This window comes from Cibotium barometz, chromosome 45, assembly GCF_041138505.1.
Source record: "Cibotium barometz isolate CiBa-2024 chromosome 45, ASM4113850v1, whole genome shotgun sequence".
NCBI classification, from domain to species: Eukaryota; Viridiplantae; Streptophyta; class Polypodiopsida; order Cyatheales; family Cibotiaceae; genus Cibotium; species Cibotium barometz.
In genome coordinates, this window is record NC_141090.1 from 34,433,070 (window position 1) to 34,459,273 (window position 26,204).

The 26,204-nt window shown below is 37.7% G+C and overlaps 1 protein-coding gene across 2 annotated transcripts in view; it reads left to right on the forward strand.

The window, feature by feature from the left end:
• The first annotated feature begins 20,360 nt into the window (after window positions 1-20,360).
• LOC147612686 (farnesyl pyrophosphate synthase-like) overlaps window positions 20,361-26,204 on the forward strand; it is a 37,633-nt gene continuing 31,789 nt past the window's right edge. Inside the window, exons 1-12 of one of the 2 annotated variants that reach the window (XM_086783253.1) lie at window positions 20,361-20,494; window positions 20,651-20,863; window positions 21,245-21,269; window positions 22,154-22,269; window positions 22,361-22,447; window positions 23,285-23,401; window positions 23,575-23,663; window positions 24,574-24,625; window positions 24,837-24,932; window positions 25,165-25,209; window positions 25,412-25,501; window positions 25,587-25,658. In XM_086783253.1, the coding sequence (XP_086639379.1) occupies window positions 20,717-20,863; window positions 21,245-21,269; window positions 22,154-22,269; window positions 22,361-22,447; window positions 23,285-23,401; window positions 23,575-23,663; window positions 24,574-24,625; window positions 24,837-24,932; window positions 25,165-25,209; window positions 25,412-25,501; window positions 25,587-25,658 (936 nt within the window). In that variant the 5' untranslated portion in view covers window positions 20,361-20,494; window positions 20,651-20,716. The remainder of the gene's footprint in view (window positions 20,495-20,650; window positions 20,864-21,244; window positions 21,270-22,153; window positions 22,270-22,360; window positions 22,448-23,284; window positions 23,402-23,574; window positions 23,664-24,573; window positions 24,626-24,836; window positions 24,933-25,164; window positions 25,210-25,411; window positions 25,502-25,586; window positions 25,659-26,204) is intronic. The other variant, XM_086783252.1, reaches the window with a different exon arrangement.

The following is a 26,204-nucleotide window of genomic DNA, read 5'->3' on the forward strand; positions in this document are numbered from 1 at the left end:
ATATTGTTAAACTCATTATAAGGAACCACAATATTACCATTGTTGCCTTGCCTTTTTTCCCAAGGTCTAATGGTCAGCACATCATTGACGTAGTGGTACTCTCCAATCTTACGTTACACATCTTCATTGCATGTCCTCTTTGCTAATCTTAATCTTTTTGGGGCAAGAAAAATATTTCGTGTGATGCCTTGTTTGCAAAGTGTATCTTGCAGTAATTGATGGAGAGCCTGGTATCCTTTTGTGCTTATGCCCACTTCATCGCATGCATTCTGAAATTCCTCACTGCCTAAAATGTTAGTTATATCTTTCATTATATCATTTGCAAGTATCTATCGTACCTTCTTGTAGCGTGGATCTCAAACTATAAAAAGAACGTCATGTTTTCTCACGCAACTACGTAACATATCTCCAATATCTTGAGGACCATTATCACCACACGCATCTTTAAGAAAGGTCCTCTAATGAATTAACAAAGATTACTTATAGCAGCAATATTATATAATGAATTAACAGTTAATGAAAAAAATCAAACAATAGATACACTCTAATAAGAATAACTTATAACCAAAAAGATAAATAGAAAACAAACCTTGCTGCATGAATTCTTCGCTTGAGAGCACCACCACCAATTGCAAGTGTCTGAATGTTGTTCATTGTCCTCTTTCGCTCTTCTGGCTCCCATGGGTGTGCTCTTCATACGCGAGATTGTATCCTCCTGTAACTTCAGGATGTGGTCCTCTTTCTCTTTGCCCTCTCTTTGTAGCTATAAAATATTATTCTATGCAATTTCGAGAGTTCGTTGCACACTACTCAAAGTGACTTGCAAGCTATGAATTTGTGAGTTTAGAAATTGAACCTTCCATGCATCACATATACTTAAGCGTTTGCAATATCGAGAGTTTGTTGCACACTACTCAAAGTGACTTGCAAGCTATGAATTTGTGAGTTTAGAAATTGAACCTTCCATGCATCACATATACTTAAGCGTTTGCAATATCCAAGGAGCCCATTCTCAACTTCTTCAACAAAATGAATGAATGAGGGTAGGTCTGTGAAAGGTGGAGAGAAATTTGAAGAAGGATCATTATGATATAAATACCCATCAACCCAAAGATCCACATTACAATGACCCTGTTGTCTTCTTTCTTGCTTCTCCTCTGCGTTTAGATGTTCTTTTCTGATGATGCATATTCATTCAAGATGCGAATATGCAAATCTACCTTCCTCACTCGTGATGAATTTGAGGTGATTATTATTTCTATGAGTGCCATAGTAGACGCAATGGAAGATGGTAGATAGCTTGGATCCCAAAGAGAAGCTTGAAAGAGAGACCTACTACAATGAGAGAAGGGCTTGGGGGGAGAGAGAGAGAGAGAGAGAGAGAGAGAGAGAGAGAGAGAGAGAGAGAGAGAGAGAATCTTTTAGTTATTGAGTTGGACAGAGAGGAGATGTGATAGTAATCAATGATTTATGTGGGTTTGCTATAAAATATAAATTTTATATTGCTAGCCTATCCAAAAATTTAAATTTAAATTTAACTTTTTATTTTTTATGCATTTAAAAGTGAAAAAACAAAAAAAAACGTAAGTTTTCCTTGTCTTTTAATGACTGTTGATTTAAAATTTGTGGGAACTTCAAAAACGTAATGAAAGTGTATTAAACGAGATTGTTTTTTAAATAATGACTGTTGATATAAAATTTAGAGGAAACTTCAGAAACGCAATGAAAGTGCATTAAATTTGATTGAAAGTTATTTTGAGACAATTATTTTGAATTGTAATAAAAAAATATTTTTGGGCCCTATATGGACGAGATTGATGATGTTTCGAGAGTTTTAGTGGCTAGAAAGAGAATCCTAGAGTGAAAATCCTAGAGAGGGAAAAGTAGAGACATCCCCTACTTTTAGGGCCAAAAGTAGGCGTCATTTATGAGGTTTATCTCCTTAAGTCTCAATAAAATTAGCCTTAATTCTTTAAAATTAGGGATCCTTACAAGGCCCTTTTTATGTTCAAATTTCCCCTAATGATTTCGTCTACCTTGAGGAAAGAGTTTAGCTTAAAAATCTCGATCAACGTCTTCTCCAAATGATTGGGAGTATGATGCATCAATAGAGACTTTGTGGATTTTGGTACAGGCTGAGCTTATGGTGTTAGTTAGGAAGGGATTTTCCAATCAATAACTAGGGCCACAACAGAGAAGGAACGATTGCAAGGCATCTGCAATTGCATATATAGGATCATTGAACATGAAAGGATCTAAAGATCTGTAGCACAAGTCGGGACATCCAAAGCAAGAATGCCCACAATGAGCGAAATGGTAGCACCTCCTATTTGAGGCCATTGGATCCCACTTTTGTAGTATAGCACCTATTGGGGCACTAGTAGGACACATACCTTACGTAGCATATCCACCCCCACCAAGGTTTAGACCAATGCATCCTCATGCAGTGCCATGTGTTGCACCTCCACTTACTCCTATCATTGCTCATGTTATTCTAGTACTACCCACACAGACCTAGTTACTTTTACACATGCCCTGGGAAGAGCGGTAGAGAGCATAGCACCTATTGTGAGAGATGGTGGTCGATATAGCCATGGAAAGCTTGCCTAGATAGCCAAGCTAACTCATAAATTCAATGGTGATCCTAGGAGACATTTAGAGGTATTTGATCAAGTGTGTGAGGCATTAAGAGAACAAAGAGGTTTCCACGACCAATGCCTATAGTCTAACATTAGACAGTAAGGCTGGGAATCGGTATAGAACTCTCAAGGTCAAGGAACGCTTGAACTTCACTACCCTTAGGAGATTTTCCTTACTGTCTAACATTAGACAGTAAGGCTGGGAATTGGTATAGAACTCTCAAGGTCAAGGAACGCTTGAACTTCACCGCCCTTATTAGGAGATTTTCCTTGAATAAATTTGTGTGTAAAGGATTCTTATGGAGTGTGGCTTCATAGCTACACAAAGCCGAGAGAGAAGAAGAGGAAACGATTAGCGATTTCATTAGCCATCTCAAGCATTTGAATTCTCATTTTGCCTTTCGTGTAAACGTATTCGAATAATCAACTCCTTGATATATCCATCCATGGGCTTAAACATGAAACGATCTATAATGTCTTAGTCATTAGAGGGATCACTACGTGGGTGGGGTGAAGTTGCAAAATAAATGCCATCCAACTAGAAGATAATTTGATGTCAAGGGAGTCAAAGCATCGGATTCTAAATCTATTACTTCCAGAGGGATCACTATGTGGGATGAAGTTGCAAAATAAATGCCATCCAACTAGAAGATAATTTGATGTCAAGGGAGTCAAAGCATCAGATTCTAAATCTATTACTTCTAGAGTCACGCGCCAGAGTCACGACGGGGACATAGCACTTCTACAGTTAAACCCTTTGCTGAGGGTAACACTTTAGTGGAGATGAATTTTAGAGATTTCATGAAAGCATTCATCCATGGGCATGGTGACTCCTTATCTAAGCCTCTCTTGCTCTACAATAGCCTTAATACATTCCACGACCATCCGAAGTCACTCTTCCTTGTCTGTGAAAGTAGAGACGACTTACTTAATTTCCTCCCATATAACAACATAAATAAGGACCTGTATCCAAGTCCATCAAGGTTTCCTAGGCTGCATCGAATTCCCAACTCTCTCAGTTTGTAGTAATGAGTCTGAGAATCTTACACCTATGAATTCATGTGGTCTTGCACTCTCTAGGCTATTTAGTCACTTGGGCAATCGGTGAATCTTTGGTGACTTGCTCAATTGGTGGGGTTTGGGCTACTAATCATTATCAGGATCGACATAATGTCTCTTCCTCTTTTGCCCTATGAGCTTGGATCATGGCTTCTACTTCGTGCACCTCCTCTTTGGTCCTGCCATCTTGCAGTAAGGTTTGGGCTACTAATCATTGTCAGGATCGACATAATGTCTCTTCCTCTTTTGCCCTATGAGCTTGGATCATGGCTTCTACTTCGTGCACCTCCTCTTTGGTCCTGCCATCTAGCAGTAAGGTTTGGGCTAAGTTTTGTCTATAGTAGGCAGCATCGATTTGCCAGTCAAGATGGTCCCATATGGACATGGATTTACACATACATGGGGCTCATGTGTAAAGCGACACTAGGTGTGGCCTTGGAGCTAACCTCCACTGCCTCATCCCCAAATTGATATGCCGCTTGGTTAGGTGCAAAGGTTACAGTCGAATTCGAACCCCTGAAGTAATTAGTCATGTGGCCTATCAAACTAGTGGCAGGTTTAGCATTTATTTTAAGTGAGAATTTGTCCCCCATGGTCTGGTATCTCTTCCATCGATTCCAGATAGGAAGAAGTGTCACTAATTGTTGAGAGTCTCATGCCCTATGCCACACTGAATCTCGTTCCTGAAGAGGGTCTCAAGACAAAGGTGGGTTAATAAGATCCTAAATTAAATGTGATCATCTAAAAGACTTACAACTTGTGTCCCAAATTATAGGTAGATTAAGCTCGGTTAATCTACATAATTACCACCAATGCAAAAATACAGAAAACCTACAAAACACAGAAATTATCCGATTTGCAAATCCTATCCCAAATCTTTATCGAGTCTTTATCTCTAGCCCAATTTCTTCACGTAAGGAGTCGAAATTGGGATAAACTCTGTGTCTCAAAACCAATTTTAAGGTCCGTGTCACCTAATTCATTAAATTTAAGGCCCGATTAAAAAGAACATGTAGAAATCGACCCAAAAAAACTTGAATTACAGAATTCAAAGGGGACACATTTTTAGAACAACATGAAAAATTGAACATAGAATTCCTAAGATAATAAAAGAATGTAATGAAAGCAAGAATAATTAGCAAAATCAAAGTTATTTTGAGATTTCCTATCTACTCTTTTTTTGTAAAAACCAGAAATATGATAAATTTAACCATTCACTAGCTATCAAAAATGCATTGTGGCTATGTGGTGGGGCTATTCCCTGACAACGGCACCACTTATGGGAAGCCTTGGTGCCATAGAAAGAATGTAGGGAACAACCCAATGTCGTGGGGCTTTGCCCAACCACACTCAAGAGCACAAACAGCTCGATTGAGAAACTAGTCTACAGTGGCCTAGTACACAAATGCACAGTCGAGGTGTATCACTCACCTCATGAAAGCTGGTTGTCTAGGATTCTCGTAGGAGATAATGTTGCTATGTGCAACCACACTTGAAAGCTCCACTCCACCACCCCGCACTCCAATGGAAGCTCAACCCTCCTCACCACTCAATCTTACACTCTCAGTCTCTCACACACATGCAAGCAAACAAACATAAGAGCTCAAACAAGCAAAAGGCAAGCAAATTATAGCATAGGAGAGTAGAGAAGAAGAGCACTCTATTAGCTTATGCATAAAATAAAGAGTGGTTGTAGCCTTATATGCTAGTGATTGATGTGTGTGAACACACTTAGGACCACCGGGGCACTTTTTTCCTCACTAGGAGGTTTTTTTTCCCCGTGCGTATGTACACCCTCTTACCTACTCATCCACACCAGTACCTCCCACTGCTGCTCAAACGAGATGGGATGGAAAAGATGCACAGGCACATGCATTGCTTGCACTTTCTGTGAAGCGAAGCATTATTCCTCATATTCGCTCATATAAGACTTCAAAACAAGCATGGGATGCACTTACTGTATTATACCAGGTGAAGCGCGTGTTGCATATCTACGCAAACATTTGGAGTCTGAGCACATGAATGAGGGAGACTCAATGGACAGCTTCTTGACCAAGATCAAAGATTTTAAGGAGTGGCTCGCTAGTGTGGATAAGATATATCATGATAGTACATTAGTGCCCACAGTTCTCAATGCATTACCAGATTCTTATCAAAGTTTTGCCTCTACCCTTAGACTCGTGATGAAGCGAAATCCAAATGCCCTTACATTTGATGAGCTGGTTTTAGTACTCTTACAAGAAGAGCGGTCTAGGCAAAACAAATCTATTATGCGAGTTGGTGACCAAGCTTTTGTTGTGCCAATCAGAAAGGCAAAGGTAACGCTTCTTCACATGGTGGCTATAAGCTAAAATCAGAATCCCCAGGTAAGGATGCAGAGAAGTCAAAGGTTTTTATGTGCTTTAGGCACTTTGTATCCATGGCTAAAAATGAATGTGTATGTAAAGTTGGCACCCTTCGTTCAGATCGAGGGGGGGAGTATATGTCCAAGGCATTTCATGCATATATGGCTGAAAAGGGAATAAGGCATCAATGTACAGTGCCATTCACACCTCAACAAAATGGTGTGGCTGAGAGGAAGAACAGGTCTCTCATCATGGACATGGCACGATGTATGGTGAAAGCCCAAGATTTACCTCATGGTTTTTGTTAGAGGAACTATGTGCACAAACTATGTGTTGAACAAATGCCCTACCAAGGCCTTGGAGTCTAAAACTCCTTATAAAGCTTGGCATGACAGGAAGCCTTCTCTGGCTCATTTACGTGTTTTTGGTTATCTTGCTTATGCTCTTGTGCTTGCCTAAGCAACAATGCAGTAAGCTTGATGATAAGGCAGTTAAATACATATTTGTGGGATACAGTTCAGAAAGCAAGGGATATAGACTCTACCATCCGGCCTCAAAGTGGATTTTGGTAAGTAGAGATGCTGTTTTTGTCGAAAACTTGCTTCAGCCCATGCTTTCATGCAAAAAATAGCAGAATGTATGCTCACAGGACATGTTTGATCCGCTCCTACCTTTGTTTAATGGAGGGCAGCCATATGTAGAGCAGTTGAATGCTCAACCAAGTGCTGAAATTCAGCCTTTGCAGGTGCAAAATCAGCTTGCAAATCAGCCTTTTGATGAGGAAATTATTGAGGATGTAGTGGATGAGGAGAGAGCAGCCATAGAAGAATCTAGGCATATGCCAAAATGTCTTGTGCAGACATTGAGGGATAGCAAGTTAGTAGCTCCTTCACCTAGCAGAACGCGTGCAGGTTCTCATCGTACAGATTATTCTCGTGTGGATCTTGTTCTCATTTCTACTTTATGTAATGAGGAGGAACCTTTTTCCTTTGAGGAAGCACAAGATGATGATCATTGGATGCATGCTATGTAGGATGAGTATAACTCTATCCTCAAGAATGACACTTGGTATTTGATAGATCTACCTTATGGCAAGAAGGCCATTGGTACTAAGTGGTTTAAAGTTAAAATGCAAAGCAAATGGTAGCATTGATCACTATAAGGCCAGACTTGTTGCAAAGGGGTATGCCCAACAAAAGGGCATTGATTATGATGAGACCTTTGCACACACATCTCTCATATGACTACCATTAGATGTCTCATTGCTTTAGCAGCACATCATGGGTGAAATGTACATCACTTGGACATTAAGACTACATTCTTAAATGGTTATTTACATGAGGAGGTGTATGTATCGCAACCTCATAGTTTTGCTATGAAAGGAGACGAGTCTAAAGTATGCAGGTTGAAAAAGGCTCTTTATGGCCTTAAGTAGCCTCCTAGAGTATAGTATGAGAAGATTCATGCATACTTGGTTGCAAATGATTTTACAACAATCCAGCAGAGAGTACCCTCTATGTAAAGAGGAGTAAGGACACATTTTTAGTCATCATTATATATGTTAACGCACGCGACCTGATATAGATCAGATTTCAACCTTTAAGACTCATTTGCAGTCATCGTTTGAGATGTCAGATTTGGGGCCCTTGCATTACTATTTGGGGATTCAATTTATGCAGCGCAATGATAGCATTGTTATGCTATAGTTTAAATATATACAGAAGCTATTAAAGAGGTTTAATCTTGAAGACTATAAACCTATGGCTACACATGTGGAGATAGGTACTCAACTTAGTCTTCAAGATGTAGGAGACTCTTTTGATGCTAGTTTGTATCAGCAAGCTGTTGGATCCCTTCTTTTTATGTGTGCAACACGAGGCCAGATATACAGTATGCGGTCTCACAGTTGAGCGGATTTATGCATAGCCCAGGTATGAAGCATTGGTAGGCTGTCAAGCGGGTTTTTCGCTATTTACAAGGTACTCAGTATTTTGGATTATTTTATCCAAAGGGGGGTGAGTCATAGTTGCATGCTTTCAGTGATTCAGATTGGGCTGGATGTTATGAGACACGAGTGTCCACTAGTGGGTTTTGTTTTCACCTTGGTGATTCATGTATATCATGTCAGCAAAGCAGTAGCCTACAGTGGCCACTTCCAGCTATGAAGCTAAGTACAGGAAGGGTAGCTTTTACAACTATAGTTGAGTGTGTGTGGCTCAGACGTCTTATGGCTCATTTGGGTGTTGACAGTCGTTTAGCACCACGATTTTCACTCATAGCCAAAGCGCATTAGCAATTGCAAGGAATATAGTGTTTCATGCTCACACTAAGCACATTGAGGTGCATTACCACTATGTGAGGGAAAGACTCTCTACAGCAGAGATCAGCTTGGTCTATATACCTACACATGACATCATGGCAGATTTATTCACGAAGGCTCTTCCTATCGTGAAAAGTTCAAAGCTTTTCGTAAAGCTTTGGGCTTACTTCATTTTCAGGATTGATCGGCCATACCCTTTACATGTTCACATCATCACTCCAGGGGGGATTTGCAGCATTATATGGTAGCGATATGTGTGAACACACTTAGAACAACCGGGGCACTTTTTCCCTTACTAGGAGGTTTTTTTCCCCCGTGGGTATGTACACCCTCTTATCTACTCATTTTGGGGTGTGTACTTATCTTTTGTATCTGGAACACATTTGTTCATTCTAATCTAGTACGTTTGTGTACTCTCAAGCTTCTCTATCTTGTGTGTGTGCACTTTTCCAACCCTAACCCTAATTCCAACAGTAATGATAGTTACATTTTGCCTCTTATCTATGGCTGCTAGGGTTTACACTCTTGGGAAGCCAAAGTTAAAAGCTTGGTCCTCGAGCTCATTTGGCCACTCTAACTAGGCACTCTCAACCTAGTATCGCATCGTGTGCCTTTAATAGACAAACAATGATCGTACACGCAAAATAATACACTATAAGTACATTCCAATGAAATTCGGTGTTTCCAACAACTTCGGCCAAAATTGTTGAAGATGGTAAGGTGGTTGGCACGTCGATAACCTAAAGGACTCCAACAAGGATTAACAAGGTACCTCCTATGCTACACCTGTTCATTTGATTGTGTCTTCACCTCTACAATAATAATTAAGTGCTATAAAACTTTTTCATATAACTTTTAGATTGGTCCTCCTCAATAAGATCCACTAATGGAATCATGTATTCAGTGTCATCCATATTACACTATAGATGTACGGCCTTGGAAGGTAAATTAATCACATAAATATCCTTTAATGTCACCAGTATTACATTTGATTACCAAAACATAGAAGAAATTGAGGATAGTATAATCACGATGAAACCACTCTTGAAGCAAAGGGAGGAGATGAAAGCCCCTTATCACTAGGTCATCTAGGCCAATAATGTTTTCACCTCTCACACTATAGAAGAGTGATTACCTTCAGCCCTTTGGACATCTTAGTGTTTGTTATTGCAATACTTTTGGTCTTTCCATTGGTAGTGATACACGTAGAGCACATGCTTCTACGATCGTGGTCTCCATTTTAAAGTTCTTCCCATCTTGGGAGTAGTGTTCAGTAGTCAAGACTCCTTTTGGACATCTTAATGTTTGTCATCACAATACTTTTGGCCTTTCCATTGGTGTTGGTACGTAGAGCACATGATTCTACAATTGTGGTCTCTAGTTTGAAGTTCTTCCCATCTTCAGACTAGTATTTAGCCAAGACTTGTGAGAGTGTTGTGGGGACTATTTGCTCTAATAAATTATATTTTCTCTCTTGTAAAGTTTTTCTCACCTCCCTTGTAGAAGTATAACACTCTAGTAAAGCCACATATCAATTTAACAAATTGTAAGAAATTGAGTCTACATGGAGTTGGTATGGGATTGCCAAGGCTATGTCCAAGTGCTCCTTCATAAGGCCTTGTCCAAGATGCCCAAAAATAGTTGGGACTGACCAGTGCATCTACAACCATACAACCAAAATATTCAATGACCTATTCTGGGCCTAAAAAATCCATTGGTACAAGTTTACATATCATGTTTATTTTGAAAGTGTCAACTTCAGAAAATGTCATGTTTAGGTCGTTAGGTGTTTAGTTTGTGAAACACCTCATAATAAGAGTCCACTTACATATCTGTTTGCCCAAGATCGATACTCATTAGTTGAATGCCCAAAGCACATCTAAGGTGCTACAAATACACACATCCAATCAACACACGAACACATAAACAAGGGAACATAAAGGGGTTCATCGATGGTGGCTAGCACTCGCTGCACCCAACCATAGGTTCCAAACCGCACGTAGTGGTAAGCCACCCCCAAGCTAGAGACCAACACAACATTGGCAAGCACGTACCCTCAAGGCATGCGCATCCTATACCATGGACCCCCAGTTCCTCATGATTGTCACTAGCACAACAAACCTATGGGTTAACCATGAGATGGGTCCCTTGGGAGGCCCTTCTCCTAAATTAGAGTTCCACACATGAGCTCTCTTACAAATGAGGCACAAACCCAACTATATAGCCCAATGACGAGTTCACATTGCTATGCAAATTGTGTTTGATTGGTCTTTAAACACTAGTGTTTAAGTCAAGTTCTTACCTTAGCCTTGCCAAATCATGCACTTTTGGGCCTTTCCTTTGAGCCTCGATTGCAAGCGATGTCACTCACTTGTCCATTGCATCCTCATTTCATTGGATAAGCACACTAGAATACTCCTTTACTTCACGATGGTTCTCTCTCACAAAAGATGGATAGGGAAGAAGCTTATGAAAGAGGGAAACCTACAATTAAACCTACCTAGAAAGCATCCATCAAGCATGTAAGATTCAATAGAGCATAAGCAAGTAGGAGTAGATAGAGAAGAGCTCACAAGTATTCAAGGGAATTAATGTGTATTGCTTTAGTGTCAAAATTAACTTATATACAATTGACTAGTGTTCACACTAGGCCAGCCAAAACTAAAAAAATGGATCGACTACCATTACTAGTCTTAAGCAAGTATGTACACTAAATTCTTAAACTTCCCCTATTTGTGACAATAAGCTCATGGTAAGGCCACTTTATATCTTCTAGTGTCGTCTTACAAAAGATAGGTGACCATTTGCATGGTAAGATGGCAAAGCACCTTTTATGGTAGGTCGAGTAGATGAAACCATGTTACCTAGCGACGTGGTCAACATCTAGCCTCGCTATGTCCAATTAATGGGACATAACATTTTGGGAGTGTTAACTTTAACAACAATAATGCATCTATTTTGCTAAACAATATTCAAATCTCACACCTCTAGTAATTAATGCGGTGATTAACTTTAGACCATGATAATGCATCTATTTTGCCAACCAATATTCAAATCTCACACCTCTAGTAATTAATGCGATGATTAACTTTAGACAACGATAATGCATCTATTTTTTCAACCAATATTCAAATCTCACACCTCATGTAATTAATACAGTGATGATGATATTGCAACCCAACACATGAAAAGAATATCACACTTCCTGTAATTAATGTAGTAATGATGATATTACTACCCAACCAATATTCAAATCTCACACCTCTTATCAATGCAATGATTAACTTTAGACAACAATGATGCATCTATTTTGCAAACCAATATTAAAATCTCACATCTCCTGTAATTAATATAATGATGATGCTATTACTACCCAACACATGAAAAGAATGAGATTTCCATGAATCATGTGGTGTATGACAACTAGCTATGCCAATCACACAAAAAAGAGTGGTTTATCGATAACTAACTATGCAAATCACACAAAAAAGAGTGGTTTATTGACACTAGCTATGCAAATCACACAAAAAAGAGTGGTTTATTGACACTAGCTATGCAAATCACAAAAAAGAGTGGTTCCATGATCAAATTAGTAATAAAAGATGTTGTATTAATACCTTACTATGCTAAAAGAGTCTACGTCATGCCCAGGTGAAGCAATTAAAGTTCCTCATACCAAACTCCTTGGCTCTTAAGGAGAATAATGCATTATAATCACTAAAGATAGGGTGCATTATTATTAAATAGACCTTGTTGGATCTATCGTCTTAGCTAGCTAGCTAGATGTGGAAGCATGGTTGTAAACAATGCAGGGACACTTTATAGTCTTTTCCATGGCATAATTATGTGGGTTCCCATGATTTTAGTGAGCATTTAAAATTTAAGAATCTTCATCATCCCCACAACTTGTAAGGTTAAAGTTTGAACAAAAAATAATAATCAAATCGTGAACCCATTTTGGCACAATCAAGTTTCTCTTTAGCCAAGTTGTTCAACATTATATTAAGCCACTCCATGGCATAATTTACTATGCCAAAAAGGCTTTAGTTGTAAATCAAAGGGCTTTGAGGTGATGCTTCTTAATGAAAATCTATTGTTGTGAATGGTTCATAGAGTTCTAAAACCACAATAAGGTTGGGTTTGCAAATGGGTGTTTGGCCTGTTGCTTACATATATTACACATCGATTATATATCTTTAGTTTTAATGTAGCCATTCTTTAGTAAAGAGATTTACACATCGATTATATATCTTTAGTTTTAATGTAGCCATTCTTTAGTAAAGAGATTTACACATCGATTATATATCTTTAGTTTTAATGTAGCCATTCTTTAGTTTTAATGTAGCCATTCTTTAGTAAAGAGATTTGGTGTGGAGAGATTTAAAATATGCAAACTTAAAATTTCATATGTGAGATCCTTTAACCTACCTTCAATTGTTATTAGTTGGGTGTTAAAATCTTCAAGCTAGCAATTGTGTCTCTCTGAACTCGTAAATGTGAGATTTACATCTATAATTTCTCAATAATTTTGTAAGTGAAGATTGTATTTTAAAATTTAGGAAAATGAGCACAATTTTAAGTCATAAAATCGAATACCTCAACTATGTTGGGTTTTCAAAAATAATTTAAAAAAGAATATTCCTTGAACATTTACCCAATTTGAGGTTTTCTTATGCCTACTTTCCTAGTGGAAAATCAATGAAGATATACCATAACGGATGTCATTGCATGTAAGAAAACCACATGAACCCCTGCATAAATCACTACATCTCTTCCTTTAGTTCTTCTTCTGTGTGTGTGTGTCTGTGTCAATCGGTCGGTCTCTCTCTCTCTCTCTCTCTCTCTCTCTCTCTCTCTCTCTCTCTCTCTCTCTCTCTCTCTCTCTCTCTCTCTCTCTCTCTCTCTCTCTCTCTCTCTCTCTCTCTCTCTCTCGCGGATAGGGTAGAGTGGCCATATTTGTGTTACAAATAATAAAATTGACTATTTATCTTGGGTCACCCAAGTGTGATTTAAAAATTAGTTGTAAGAGTGAATTTGATTAATTCTTGAGATGGTTACCCAAGTGCAATTTAAGAATTAATTGTAAGAGTGAATCTGATTAATTCTTGAGAGGCTGACCCAAGTGTGGTATAACAATTAAGAGGGAATCTAATTAATTCTTTAGAGGGTGACCCAAGTTGGTTGTGAGTGATTCCAACCAACTGTGACATGTGTGACGCATGTAAGGAATGTGTGAGTTTGATTGTGATTGAATTCGATCAACTATGTGACACGTGCGACGCATGTGAAGACATTGTGAGTGAATCCAATTAATTATGTGAAGACATTGTGAGTGAATCCGATTAATTATGTGTGATGCATGGTTTATGTGTGAAGATGGTAGTGAATGATTTCCATTTGTCAGTATTATTTTTGCGAGTGATTCCAAATTAATTTTGATCTAAAATTATGGACTGTTTTTTTAGTATAGACCATAAGTTCGGGACAACAATGGTGGAGATTGGACAAAATCATCTAGCCATGCACATGTGTGCAAAATAATTAATTTTGTATAGTTTGGTCCACTATACATATGTTGGGCAAGATTTAATTTTTATGAGATACTTTAAAAGCATTGTACTATGGTCCAATTTTGTAAAAGCCCAATTTTGGAAAAGCTATGCTATTTATAGCTACAAGGGTTAAATTTATTAAATATAATTTAAATACCACGTGTGGGAGTGGAGCCACACACGTCCAGGGGGAGGATTGCACCCAATATTGTATTCTTTGATCTTCATACTCTTTATATATGTTGTGGTGTCTATGGTTTATTTTGTTTATTTTCAATTTATGGAATATTCAAATCTCCATGTATTAAAGGTCCTGTAAAAACAATGGTATCAGAGCACGACAAATTCAAGTATTGAATTTGGGTTATGGAGACTTGAAGAAAAATCAAGAAATTGATTTTTTCTCAAAGGTTATTGGCTTTTCTACAAACTCAAAATACTTGCATGGGAAGAGGAGAATTTGTAAAAAGACTGCAACAAGGGTACAAGGGCTTTGGACAAAGACAGGATTCATTCAAAAATCCAAAGGACAAAGGAGGCTAAAGCAAAGATACCTTTGGGCAAAGATTCAATGGTTGAGGTCCGATCAAGATTTTTCGTGGGATACAGTTTTGGGCCATCGGATCAAGATTTGAAATCAAGGGTTGAGGTTTAAAGCCACGTAAACCACTTTTCTTGAAGTGAAACCACCCTTCTTCTCCCAAAACCACCTTCGTCAATTCTAATCCTCTCCCTAATCCATCTGTACCTAAGCACATGCTATGGGTTATAGGACTTGGGTTTATTGGTAGCCCATATGTGAAAGGTCGATGAAAGGTCTTAGCAGTAAGTGACTATATAAGTCACTTATGGCATAGTTTATGCACCAACCTTTGATATCTTTTGATACATGACCATATGGTTATCTACTTGCCTAGAGCAACCTTCCATGGTGAGCTTCACCCATGTTGTCACTCCATGCCTTGATGTGGCCAGGATGGTGACCTACACCCATGTTGTCACTCCATAAATTCAGTCATAGGGGTTTTTAGGTCTTGCATAGGGCTTTATACCCTCTTGTAGTAATCCATAAGAACTTCACATCAAGCCTTAAAGTTCTTGATTCTGACATCAATTGGGGGTCAAATTAGGGTTTATCAAAAATTGTAAAACCCTAATTTGAATAACAAGTGTGTGTGTGTGTGTGTGAGAGAGAGAGAGAGAGAGAGAGAGAAAGAGAGAGAGAGAGAGTGAAAGTATTATGTATGTGTGCGTGTGTGTGTGTGTGTGTGTGTGTGTGTGTGTGAGAGAGAGAGAGAGAGAGAGAGAGAGAGAGAGTTATTACATTATCTTGCTACGTGAGTGGTTGTGTGTGTGTGTGTGCGAGAGAGAGAGAGAGAGAGAGAGAGAGAGAGAGAGAGAGAGAGAGAGAGAGAGAGAGAGTTGTTGCATTATTCAAGCCATGTGTGTGTGTTTTTTAGTTTTTTTATTAGGTAAAAGGATTTCAAAATATATTGGAAATATGAAAGTTTATTAAAATATTTTTTTTATAAAGTGCCATATTATGGAAGTTTATATTTTTTTTGAATAATTTGAAATATGTTGAAAGTTTTAAAAAAAATGTTTTTTTCATTTGACTAGCAAGTGTATTTGTGTGTGTGTGTTTGGGGTTTGATTGTGTGTGTGTGTGTGTGTGTGTGTGTGTGTGTGTGTGTGTGTGAGAGAGAGAGAGAGAGAGAGAGAGAGAGAAAGAGAGAGAGGGAGAGAGAGTTTTTAGAGTGAAAGAAATTTGAAATACTTTCGTTGTTTAAACGTGTGTGTGTGTGTGTGTGTGTGTGTGTGTGTGTGTAAGAGAGAAAAATAATATAGTTGTTTGAATAAGAAATGTGTGCGGGGGGGTGTGTGTGTGTGTGAGAGAGAGAGAGAGAGTATTTAAAAACTTTTCAAAAATTATTTTTTAAAATTTGACTAGCAAGTGCCTGTGTGTGTGATAGAGAGAGAGAGATATTTTAGTGTGTTTGTGTCTGTGCTTACGGTGTGATTATGTATGTGTGTGTGTGTGTGTGTGTGTGTGAGAGAGAGAGAGAGAGAGAGAGAGAGAGAGAGTTGTAGCATTATATATCTATAATATGTACATATATACATGTATGTTTTTCCATATATGTATGTATGTTTGTATCCGTGTATGTATGTATGTATACAAATATATACATATATATACGTACATACACACACACACATCTATTTACATACATTATTTTACACACACACACACACACACACAATGTCAACAGATACATACACAAGTACAACCCTAAACATTATAGTCCATACTTAAATCCCTAAACAATAACATTGTAAAAATATTTTAGAAATATGGAAGTTTATTAAAATGTTTTTTTATAAAATTCCATATTATGAAAGTTTATAGAAAAATGGAAGTTTATATATATAAAAAATTGAATAGCAAGTGTGTTTGTGTGTGTGTGTGGGGGGGGGGGTTTGATTGTGTGTGTGTGTGTGCGCGCGCGTGAAAGAGAGAGAGAGTTTTTAGAGTGAAAGAAATTTGAAATACTTTCTTTATTTGAACAAAGTGTGTGTGTGTGTGTGTGTGTGTGTGTGTGTAAGAGATAAATAATATAGTTGTTTGAATAAGAAAAGTGTGTGTGTGAGAGAGGGTATTTAAAAACTTTTTAAAATTATTATTATTTATTTGATTAGCAAGTGTGTGTGTGTGTGTGTGTGTGTGAGAGAGAGAGAGAGAGAGAGAGAGAGAGAGAAATAGTTTAGTGTGTTTGTGCTTGTGCTTTGGGTGTGATTGTGTGCGTGTGCATGTGTGTGTGTGTGTGATTGTATCCATGTATGTATTTATGTGTATGTATGTATACATATATATATATATATATATATATATATATATATATATATATATATATACATACATACATACACACACGTTTATTTACATACATTATTTTATACACACACACAATGTCAACAAATACATACACACGTACAACCCTAGATATTATAGTCCATACTCAAATCCCTAAACAATAACATCATAAAATGGAAGTTTATTAAAATGTTTTTTTAATAAAATTCCATATTATGAAAGTTTATCAAAATATGGAAGTTTATATATTTTTTTAATTTGAATAAATGTGTGTGTGTGTGTGTGTGTTTGAGAGAGTCCTTATATTGATGTTGAAAGTGTTTTGAGTGTTTTAATAATTTGAATAGCAGTATATATTTGAAAGACGTCAATATTTTAGTTATGTATGTGTATGTGTGTGTGTGTTTAATTAATTTAGTTATTTGAATAGCAAAAGTGTGTGGGTGTGTGTGAGTGCGTGTGTGAGAGAGAAAGAGAGAGAGAGTGGAAGTGTTTCAAAATATTTTAGTCATCCAAATGGGAAAAGCATGGCAAGAGTGGAAGTGTGTGTGTGGGATTGTGATTTGAATTGCATGTAGTTAGTATGTGCATTAGCTTTGTAGTATACATTATGCCAACTACGTTCTTATATGTATTAGTAGTTTAACTTCTTATACACACACTCACACACGCACTGAGGAAAGGGTTTGACTTACATGTATTAATTCAAACACACATGTGCACACACATAATAGTTGCAGTTTGTTTATTTACACCCATGCGCATGCATAGATCAGTTATAATTAAAATTTACACTAATGCACATAGTAGTCATGCATCTACTTATATGTATGTATGTATGATTGACAAAGATGGAAGAGGTTACTTGCATTTTTTTTAGCACATGAGGAGTACTCTTTCCTTTGAGGAGAGGATGAATCTGGCTGTTGAATTTGAGTGTTGTATTTTCCATAGTCCAACTTGGTATGGACAATGGCCGGTTGAAGCTGTTGGATGGAACGATGTTTATGAAATTAAAATATGTTTAGATTTAGATAAATTAGATGAAAATATTATGCTTGTGAGATTACTAAAGAAATCCTGGGCTTGATTGATCGTTATCAAGTATGACAAGTATTTGATGAAGTTATTAAATGTATCCCAAAGCATAAGCTCGTCCGAAAATAAATTTGGTTGTGTTCTTCTTGAATGGATTCGGTTCTAGATTGCTTTTTGTGTTTGAATGGAATTTTTTTTCATTCTTTTCTTATAATCTTCCTTTTGCTAAATTTAAAAAAGACATGATTGTTACTAATGTATAATTTGATTACGTTTTATGTAGAGACATGTTATTAAATATCTTAAAGTTGACTTATAACAATAATAAATTGTCAAATATTGTCTTCTTTGAGGAGATGCCACAATTGGGCTTTTTTGGATTCCAGCCTAGCCCAAAATGGTAAGTCCTTGGATTTGATGGGTGGGATGATATTAATCCTCGATATATTTATCTAGTCTTGGACTCTTATAGGCTAGATGACAATCTCAAGCTCCTCTTAACCAAAGAGGCATTGGGATTACTAGATGGCTTTTACATTGTAGGTAGTAGATATAGGAGCTCCGAGGAAAAGCGAGAGAAATGTTGAGTCAAGTCCACATGCAGATTTGAGAATGGTCATCATCATTGAAGTGCGATCAACTTCAAGACAATACTTGGTTTCTACCAGGAAGCGAGGTAGCAGCTATCATGCCGGGTCAAGGGGATGATTTACATGTGGGACATAGAGATATTCAAATAGTGTCACCTATGCGCGACACTATTTGAATATCTCTATGTCCCACATGGTGGACGGGTGTCGATGAGTTTTTGTTTGTTTTTTTTTTTAACATTTGGATAAGCAAATGTTTACTTTTGACTTGCTTTATATACAGTAGCATTATTTATTTTTCTTGCTTTACATAAAATACTAAACATATACATACATACATATATATATATATATATATATATGTAAATGATTAGTGTTGTAAGTGTTATATTTGATATCAAGGGTATATTTCTTAGGATGGAGGTGGCAAGGAGATCATTTTTATTTGTTTATGGTGATGGCCAAGATATTGAAGGTAATTATTTTTGAGATTGCTATAATTTAGGTATTATTGTTTTCTATAATCTATGTAATATTCATGGAATTATAGACCCTCCATTTTGGAAAGGACAAGCAATAGCATCTCTAATTATCGAACTGTTGAGAGCATCAATGTTTTACGGTATATATATAAACCTATTTTTTATGTAGCTTTTGCGTTTTGTTTGATAAATTTATATTGCTATTGACACATTCTTTTCGCAACAGGGAATATCTTTATTTTTTAGAACCCAGATTATTGCTAGGTTTGTATGGTCAAGACCCTTACAAAACGAGAGCTTTGGGCTCCTTGGAATTTACAGTTTGAGATTACAAAAGATCGCGGATCAACTTCATGTACATGTAATGTTTGTGGATTATGAAAAGCCTGATATGTTAGATTTTCGAGTCATAAGCACTAGACAATACATAATTTTTGGATTTGCTGGTTACAAGCCTGTTCAAACCCCATTTGCCTCAAATATTGATCCACCAAATGAGTTCTGTGAGGTTTTATTGTTTTCCTTTCTTTTTTTCATGAAAAGTTTATCTTGCAATAGCTAATGATTTTTTCTTAAATATTTTTTGCCAGATGGAGGCGAGGAGTATAGGCTTCTAAGGAGAGAGAATCCAGTTGTCCAAAGATTGTTTTAAAGCTTCGTTCATGGGTGTTGAGATTGTCATATTATATTGGGTTGAAATGCTAGTTGTTTATTTACGCCAAGTTTGGTGCTTTATTCAATGAAATTAAGTGCTTTAGGAGCTTCTACGTGGATATATATGGCAAGCATGGTGTGTTTATGTATAGGTTGGCAAGTTAGGGACCATGGGGTCCATCATGGGTTTCAAATATAAGGCTTATCCTTACTTACCCTTGGAGGACGAGCGTTTTTTTTTTTGGTTGTTGCAATTGGCTAGAGTTAGAAAGTCAAAAATCACACACATCCGTGTGTGCCATCGCTTTTGCAATGAGGGCTTGAACCTGTGACCTTGGGACTCTAGAGCAACACCTCTCTCTACTGCACTGATTTGTGATCGACAAATATGAATGCAAGAATACTCTTGCCCGCCGTCAGGGACGTCAGGGAGGACGGGTCAAGCCACTAGTCACCTCAATGATGCAATATTACTTTTAGCAGCAATTTGTGAAAATAGCAAATCGAACTATTAAAATTGTGTAACCCCAAAATAGTGACATCCCACCTAGGAGTATACTTACACAGTGACTCCACTTATACTGCATGATTTTAGCCAATGGACAAAAGACACCTCATCATATTACCCTTCGAAATGACAAGTTAATAGAAATAGTGCCCATTTTTTCATACTTTACTTTATTTTGGACGGCTACATTTTACGACCAAAATGTCCAAAAACGGGCGCGACGAAAAAAGAGTCGCTAAGTGGGCCCTCTATCTTTTTATGTTCCAAATGTAAGGAAGGAAAAGCCACTTTCAAAATTCAGAGAAAAATATGGACCTTTTGGATTTGACTATAAAAAGGCGGAGGGCTGTCTGACCCCTTGTTCATAGACACTGTTTTCCAGCACACAATTTGTCCTCTTGTTTGTGAGGGACTAGATCAGATCCAAGTCGTGTATGTGTTCTCTCTTCAAAACACTGTAACCCTAATTCTTCTGTGTATATCCACGTTCTTCATTTTGTATCAGCAGGCCACATGCAGCAACACAGTAAATTGTCTTTCTCTGCGTCGTTTTGTAATGTAAAATAATGTACACTTGTTTCCATACAGAGGGCTGCAATCGCCCATCGCCAAGGTGATCTGTGGGCGGCCTTTTCTCTTTTGGGCGACCCAAAAATGGACCCTCCTGTGGAATCAGAGAAGTCTAAGGCTGCAACCAGCCGAACAGAGTTTCTAGAAGTTTACCAGAAACTTAAGTCCCAGTTGCTGGAAGATTCCGAGGTCTTCACTTATACAGAAGACTCTAGAAAATGGGTTGAGAAGGTAGATCCTTTTTTGGGTTTTTCAGTAAAGCTAAATTTTGTTTATCTGCTTAAAAATGCCATGATTTAATCTGTGACAGTGGATGTAATCAGTTAAGTAATATCAAACTTTGTTCTTTCCCCCCTAATCACTGATTGATTACCTTAGTTTTTAGGCTTTCCGGACATTTGTGTTCCAGTTCAAAAGACTTGTTAATTTGATTCTTATGAAAAAATTTGCACTACTTAATGAGAAAATGTGCTGGAAAGGAAGATCAGATTAGGCAGTGATATTCCAAATAAGTTCTAGAATACATCTTGTTTTGTAGTGATTAGTGAAGAGATTTGAACAGTATCTAGACTCACACAGCTTCTATGTTTTTTTATTACCATGGTTTTGCAGATGCTTGATTACAATGTACCAGGAGGTATGCATTTAAACACCTTTCTATTCAGAGTGTTTTTTTTTGGAGAGAGAGTAGTGATTATGTCCAGATAAACAAGAGAGTTTGAATTTTTTAAATATCTCAAGTTTAATTGTATAGCCTCTGAATACACGATGTGTATCTGGGGATGCAGATACAGAGATAGGACCTAGCCTGCTTTTGTGGATTGCTTCAGAAAATAATAAGATGGTTTTATGTTTGGATTATAACCATCACCTAGTTCTACTATCATCTCTCTGGTGGATTAGCAATGAGATTATGCTTGATCTTCATTTCATTGCAAAAGGGAAGATCTCTAAAAGAAGAAGAAGAAAACGTGTATAAGCCCCTCCTGATTGAAGGATCACTCACTTAATCATGTTCAGGTGTGGTTGATTGGAGGAAAACTGTAATGAAGGGATTTTGGGTTTTCCGAGCGAGTCCCTAAATCTCTTTATTACAAGTATCTAAGGACTCCCTTGGGGGTACACTAACTCACTCCATTTCATAATCTCAGAAATATATAGCTAGTTGATGGTAGCAACTGAATAATTACCTGGGTGGTTGATTAGTTTATTTAGGGAGTTAAAAATGGGTTTATAGTCTAAGAATTGGCTGAGTTCAACCGCTAACTAATCCTTAATTTTTCTTATATAAGTAGCTTATTACTGGTACTATTAATCAGAAACAAGTGCTAGTGGATGGGCTAAGGGACTTTAGAGACATGTTCCCGTTTGGAAATAGGGGAAATCCCACCTGTGCTGCCGTCCAACCCCTGGCCTCATTTTGAAAAAGGGGAGAGGCCTGTAGAGCCTGTAAGTTAATTGTCATATATTTTCTTAAAATTATTCTTCAAAACTTTGCACAAGCAACCTTGTTTTTTGCAGGAAAGCTTAACCGTGGCTTGTCGGTAGTTGATAGCCTTAAACATCTGAAAAATGGGGACGAGCTAACTGAAAACGAAAAATTTCTTGCATCTGTGCTCGGATGGTGTATTGAGTGGGTGAGATACAAAACATCCAAATTCCGTGAAGTATACTATTATTTTGACTGAAGACTCATTCTATGATTGCTTTGATTTTTGTATGCCTCAGCTTCAAGCTTATTTTCTAGTCATGGACGACATAATGGACAATTCCATTACTCGCCGTGGCCAGCCGTGTTGGTTCAGAGTGCCCCAGGCAAGTCTTTGATTTTCGTGATATTGCCAATGAGGCCGTACCAAGTGGGGGAGCCTGTGGCAAGTTTAAAACTCTTTGAAAGAGGAAATACATGGCTAGGGTTTTATCAAAAAGTTTTTTGCTAGAATTGAAATGCTGGGGGTCATTAGCATTCACCCACAGAATCAAACCTATTTTCCTTATGGACTTCACTTCATACAATCTGACAGACGGCTATTGGGCTGTATCTTTTCTGCAATCCTTATTGTTCATTCAATCTACAGCATAGATCATGGTTATGGGAAATGTTCCTGATTGGAGGGCTAGGCCAAAACATGGTCTGAAACATGTTTGGCTGTTTCCTGTTTTGGCAGTTACCCTTGTTTCAGTGGTTTCCCCTTTGTTGTCACTCCAACACCACCTGCCATCTTGCCTTTGAGCCCTAGATTTAAGTTCTCATGGTCAAGTAGCTTGTTTCTAGGCTTCTATCTTCCCTCTCTCTCTCTCTCTCTCTCTCTCTCTCTCTCTCTCTCTCTTTTCCCTGCCCCTCCCCCATCCCCTTGCTTGTGTCATCCTTGTTGATATGGTGTTTCCTTGTTTCAGCCCCCTCAAAAGTTCTCTCTCTATTTCTGTTTCGGCTTTCTTTTTCATTTCTATTTTGCTATCCACAACTATGGTGGTGTTCAAATTTATGTTCACACTTTACCTTTGTCTTACATGTTCTAATGGCATCATAGGTTGTGCAAATTTGGTTACAGAATAGAACTTGCTTGAATTCACATATGGGCATGCCGTGCAATGTGTATTCTGCAATAATGGAAGGCAACTGAGGACTTGATTTTTTCCTGATATGAATAGGTGGGCTTGATCGCTGTTAATGATGGAATCTTGCTCCGGAACCATATCTTCAGAATGCTGAAGTGGCAATTTCGAAGCAAAGCTTGCTACATGGAACTAAATGACCTTTTCAATGAGGCAATTTCAAGCCCAACTGCCACATTTATTTTAGTTTTCTTGGTGACATAAAACCTGAGTTTAGATTGTATAGTGCTTGTTGCTTGTCATGAAGTGTATGTGCGTGGCCCAATATAAGGTGTATGGATAAGCAATTATGATTGAGTTTTAATTAGATTGATTTACGATTCCAGGTAGAATTTCAGACTGCTTCAGGTCAGATGCTGGATTTGATAACTACTCCTGCTGGGCAAGTGGACCTGTCTAAATACGTGATTCCGACGTATGCCATTTCAAAATTGTTTTTTGATATAACCTTTCTATTTTTCATGCCTGATACGGAGATGTTGGGGCTAATACTGATATTGTGCTGCTACTTCTGTTTCTCTGCTTTGGAAACCTTCAGAAGCTTTAGACTCATGCCCAAGATGCCATCATTCTCTATCCATCAAAACATAAGAGTATGGCTAATCAGTTGAAGTAAATGAAACATTGGGTTTGTATGAAACAGGCACTTACACATCCACAGGGCATGACTAAGTCTATGAAAAGCCTTCAATCACCACTGTGCACAAACCTACAATTACAGACCGATTGAACTGGTTGCTGCCAGGCTCTCACCTTCCAAACATAGCTTTTTCTGGACTTTGGAGCAGTCCTGAGCTTGATAGACCTACAGTGACCGTGCACATTGCTCAAATCTGTGTCCCATACACTTGGAGCCCAGTATCCAAGTGCTTGGCTAGATGTGGTCATGGCCTGATCTGAGTTTAGATCCCTTTTGAATGCTCCCAACTAGCAAAAATCATATATATCAAATCTGTTCAAACTTCAAAGAGTATTTATAAACCTTGTTATCTGGGAGTTTTGACCCGAGCTTCTTTAGAAGCTTTTTTTTTCCAAAATTACATAAAATGCCCCTAGTGTGGTTTTCTTTTGGGTAAGTTTGTCTAGAAATGTATTCATAAAACCCCTTAACGTTGAACCCATGTGCTATCTTACTTTTATTTTTAACTGCCCCCTTGAGCTGATTTGTTGAAGGAAATAAAACTTTGGATCTGGTTGGAGTAATTCCTAGCAGTTAAAGTGAGATAGATCGTAGGCTGTGGATAAGGTCATGAAGTCATGTTTGGGTTGTGGTTGACTGTTGAGAAGTAAGCTTCACATGCATTTTGTCCTGCTGGAATTTGCAGGTATTTGCAGATTGTGCAATGCAAGACAGCGTACTACTCCTTCTACCTTCCGGTGAGTTTATCTTAATGGGCTTATATGTATTACAACCTTATTAGGCCTTCCGGTGCTTTTATCTTGTTGGGGCTTACTTGTATATTAGACCCTTGTTAGGCAGTTGAGATATAAGTGAATTGAAGGTAGATTGTTTGTTTTCCGATCTCATGAGAGATTGTTCAAAGAGCTGTCGACCGGCATCTTAAATGCACATCTAAAACTTGGCTAGGTAGCTTGTGCTCTTTTGATGTTGGGGGAAAGCTTGGAGAAGTTTGAGTCCGCAAAGCAGATCTTGGTGCAAATGGGCACTTATTTTCAAGTCCAGGTATGCTGTATGTATGAAGTCTTATAGCTTATAATGTGTACCCATGAGGAAGTCCATGATTTCCTTCACTACCATGATCTCTCACATTTTGGGTATCCCTATGGGAGTCCCAAAATCCCTTTCTTTCATAGCCGCTATCAACCAAAAATTGGTTGGTAGACTTTCAATCCCGGTGCTTTATGATTATGTTAGGTTCTAGTATGCAGTAATGTGAACTATGTAATATTTGCAGGACGATTACCTGGATTGCTATGGTGATCCTCAGTTTATTGGAAAAGTAAGCAGCAACATGCTGTGTTTTTAAATTTTAAATAGTTTTTTGGTTTTGGAAGTCTTTTGGATAGTTTGTAATTGAATTTTCCTTATATATTTGTTCTTTTCCTCTCTCTCTCTCTCTCTCTCTCTCTCTCTCTCTCTCTCTGCGCAATTTATGCGTACATGTCCCCTTGGTTTCCTCAAATTTTTCTTGGTGAAGGCAGATTGGGACCGATATCGAAGATAGCAAATGCTCCTGGTTGATAGTCCAAGCCCTTAAAAGAGCAAATGAAGAACAGAAGCATCGCCTTCTTGTAATCTTTTAAACTTTGACTATTGGGTTTTTATTTTATTTAATTGCACATGGGCTTATTGTCAATCTTTTCACTAATGTAATAGGAAAATTATGGGAAGGCAGATCCTACATGCGTTGCTGAGGTGAAAAGTGTGTACAATGAGCTTGCCTTGCAGGTTGGTTTCTCATATAAAAATACTCTTTAATTGTAATCATAGTGGTTTGAGTATCTGTAATGAAGAAATTATACATGCACATGCACATGTATGGGTTTGGGCCTAGGCACATGGACCTTGGGTCCCTTGGGCATAGATTTGGGGCATGGGCATAAGTGACCTTGGTCTAGACTATTGTATCTTTTATGATCCTTTTATGACCACTATGATCTTTGATATCTTTTGATACCTTTAGACATCTTTAGCTTTCTTTGTAATCCAAGCTAATTAAGACTAATCTAGGTTAAGGTAAGCTAATCTATAGCTTTCTTGCATTGGTATCAGAGCTCTTGGCTTAGATCTTGATATTTTGATTAGGGAGTGATAGTGATCAATGCTTAATTCATTTTTCGATTAGTACTTTCACATAATTTTTAGATTTTCTTTTGATTTTGGTTTGAGGGGATTAGCAATGAGATTAATGATAATCATTTTCGGGTATATCCAATCACAAATTTTAGAAACCCTTGCACAGATTTGGGAGAATCTTGATTTTCTTGATTTTCG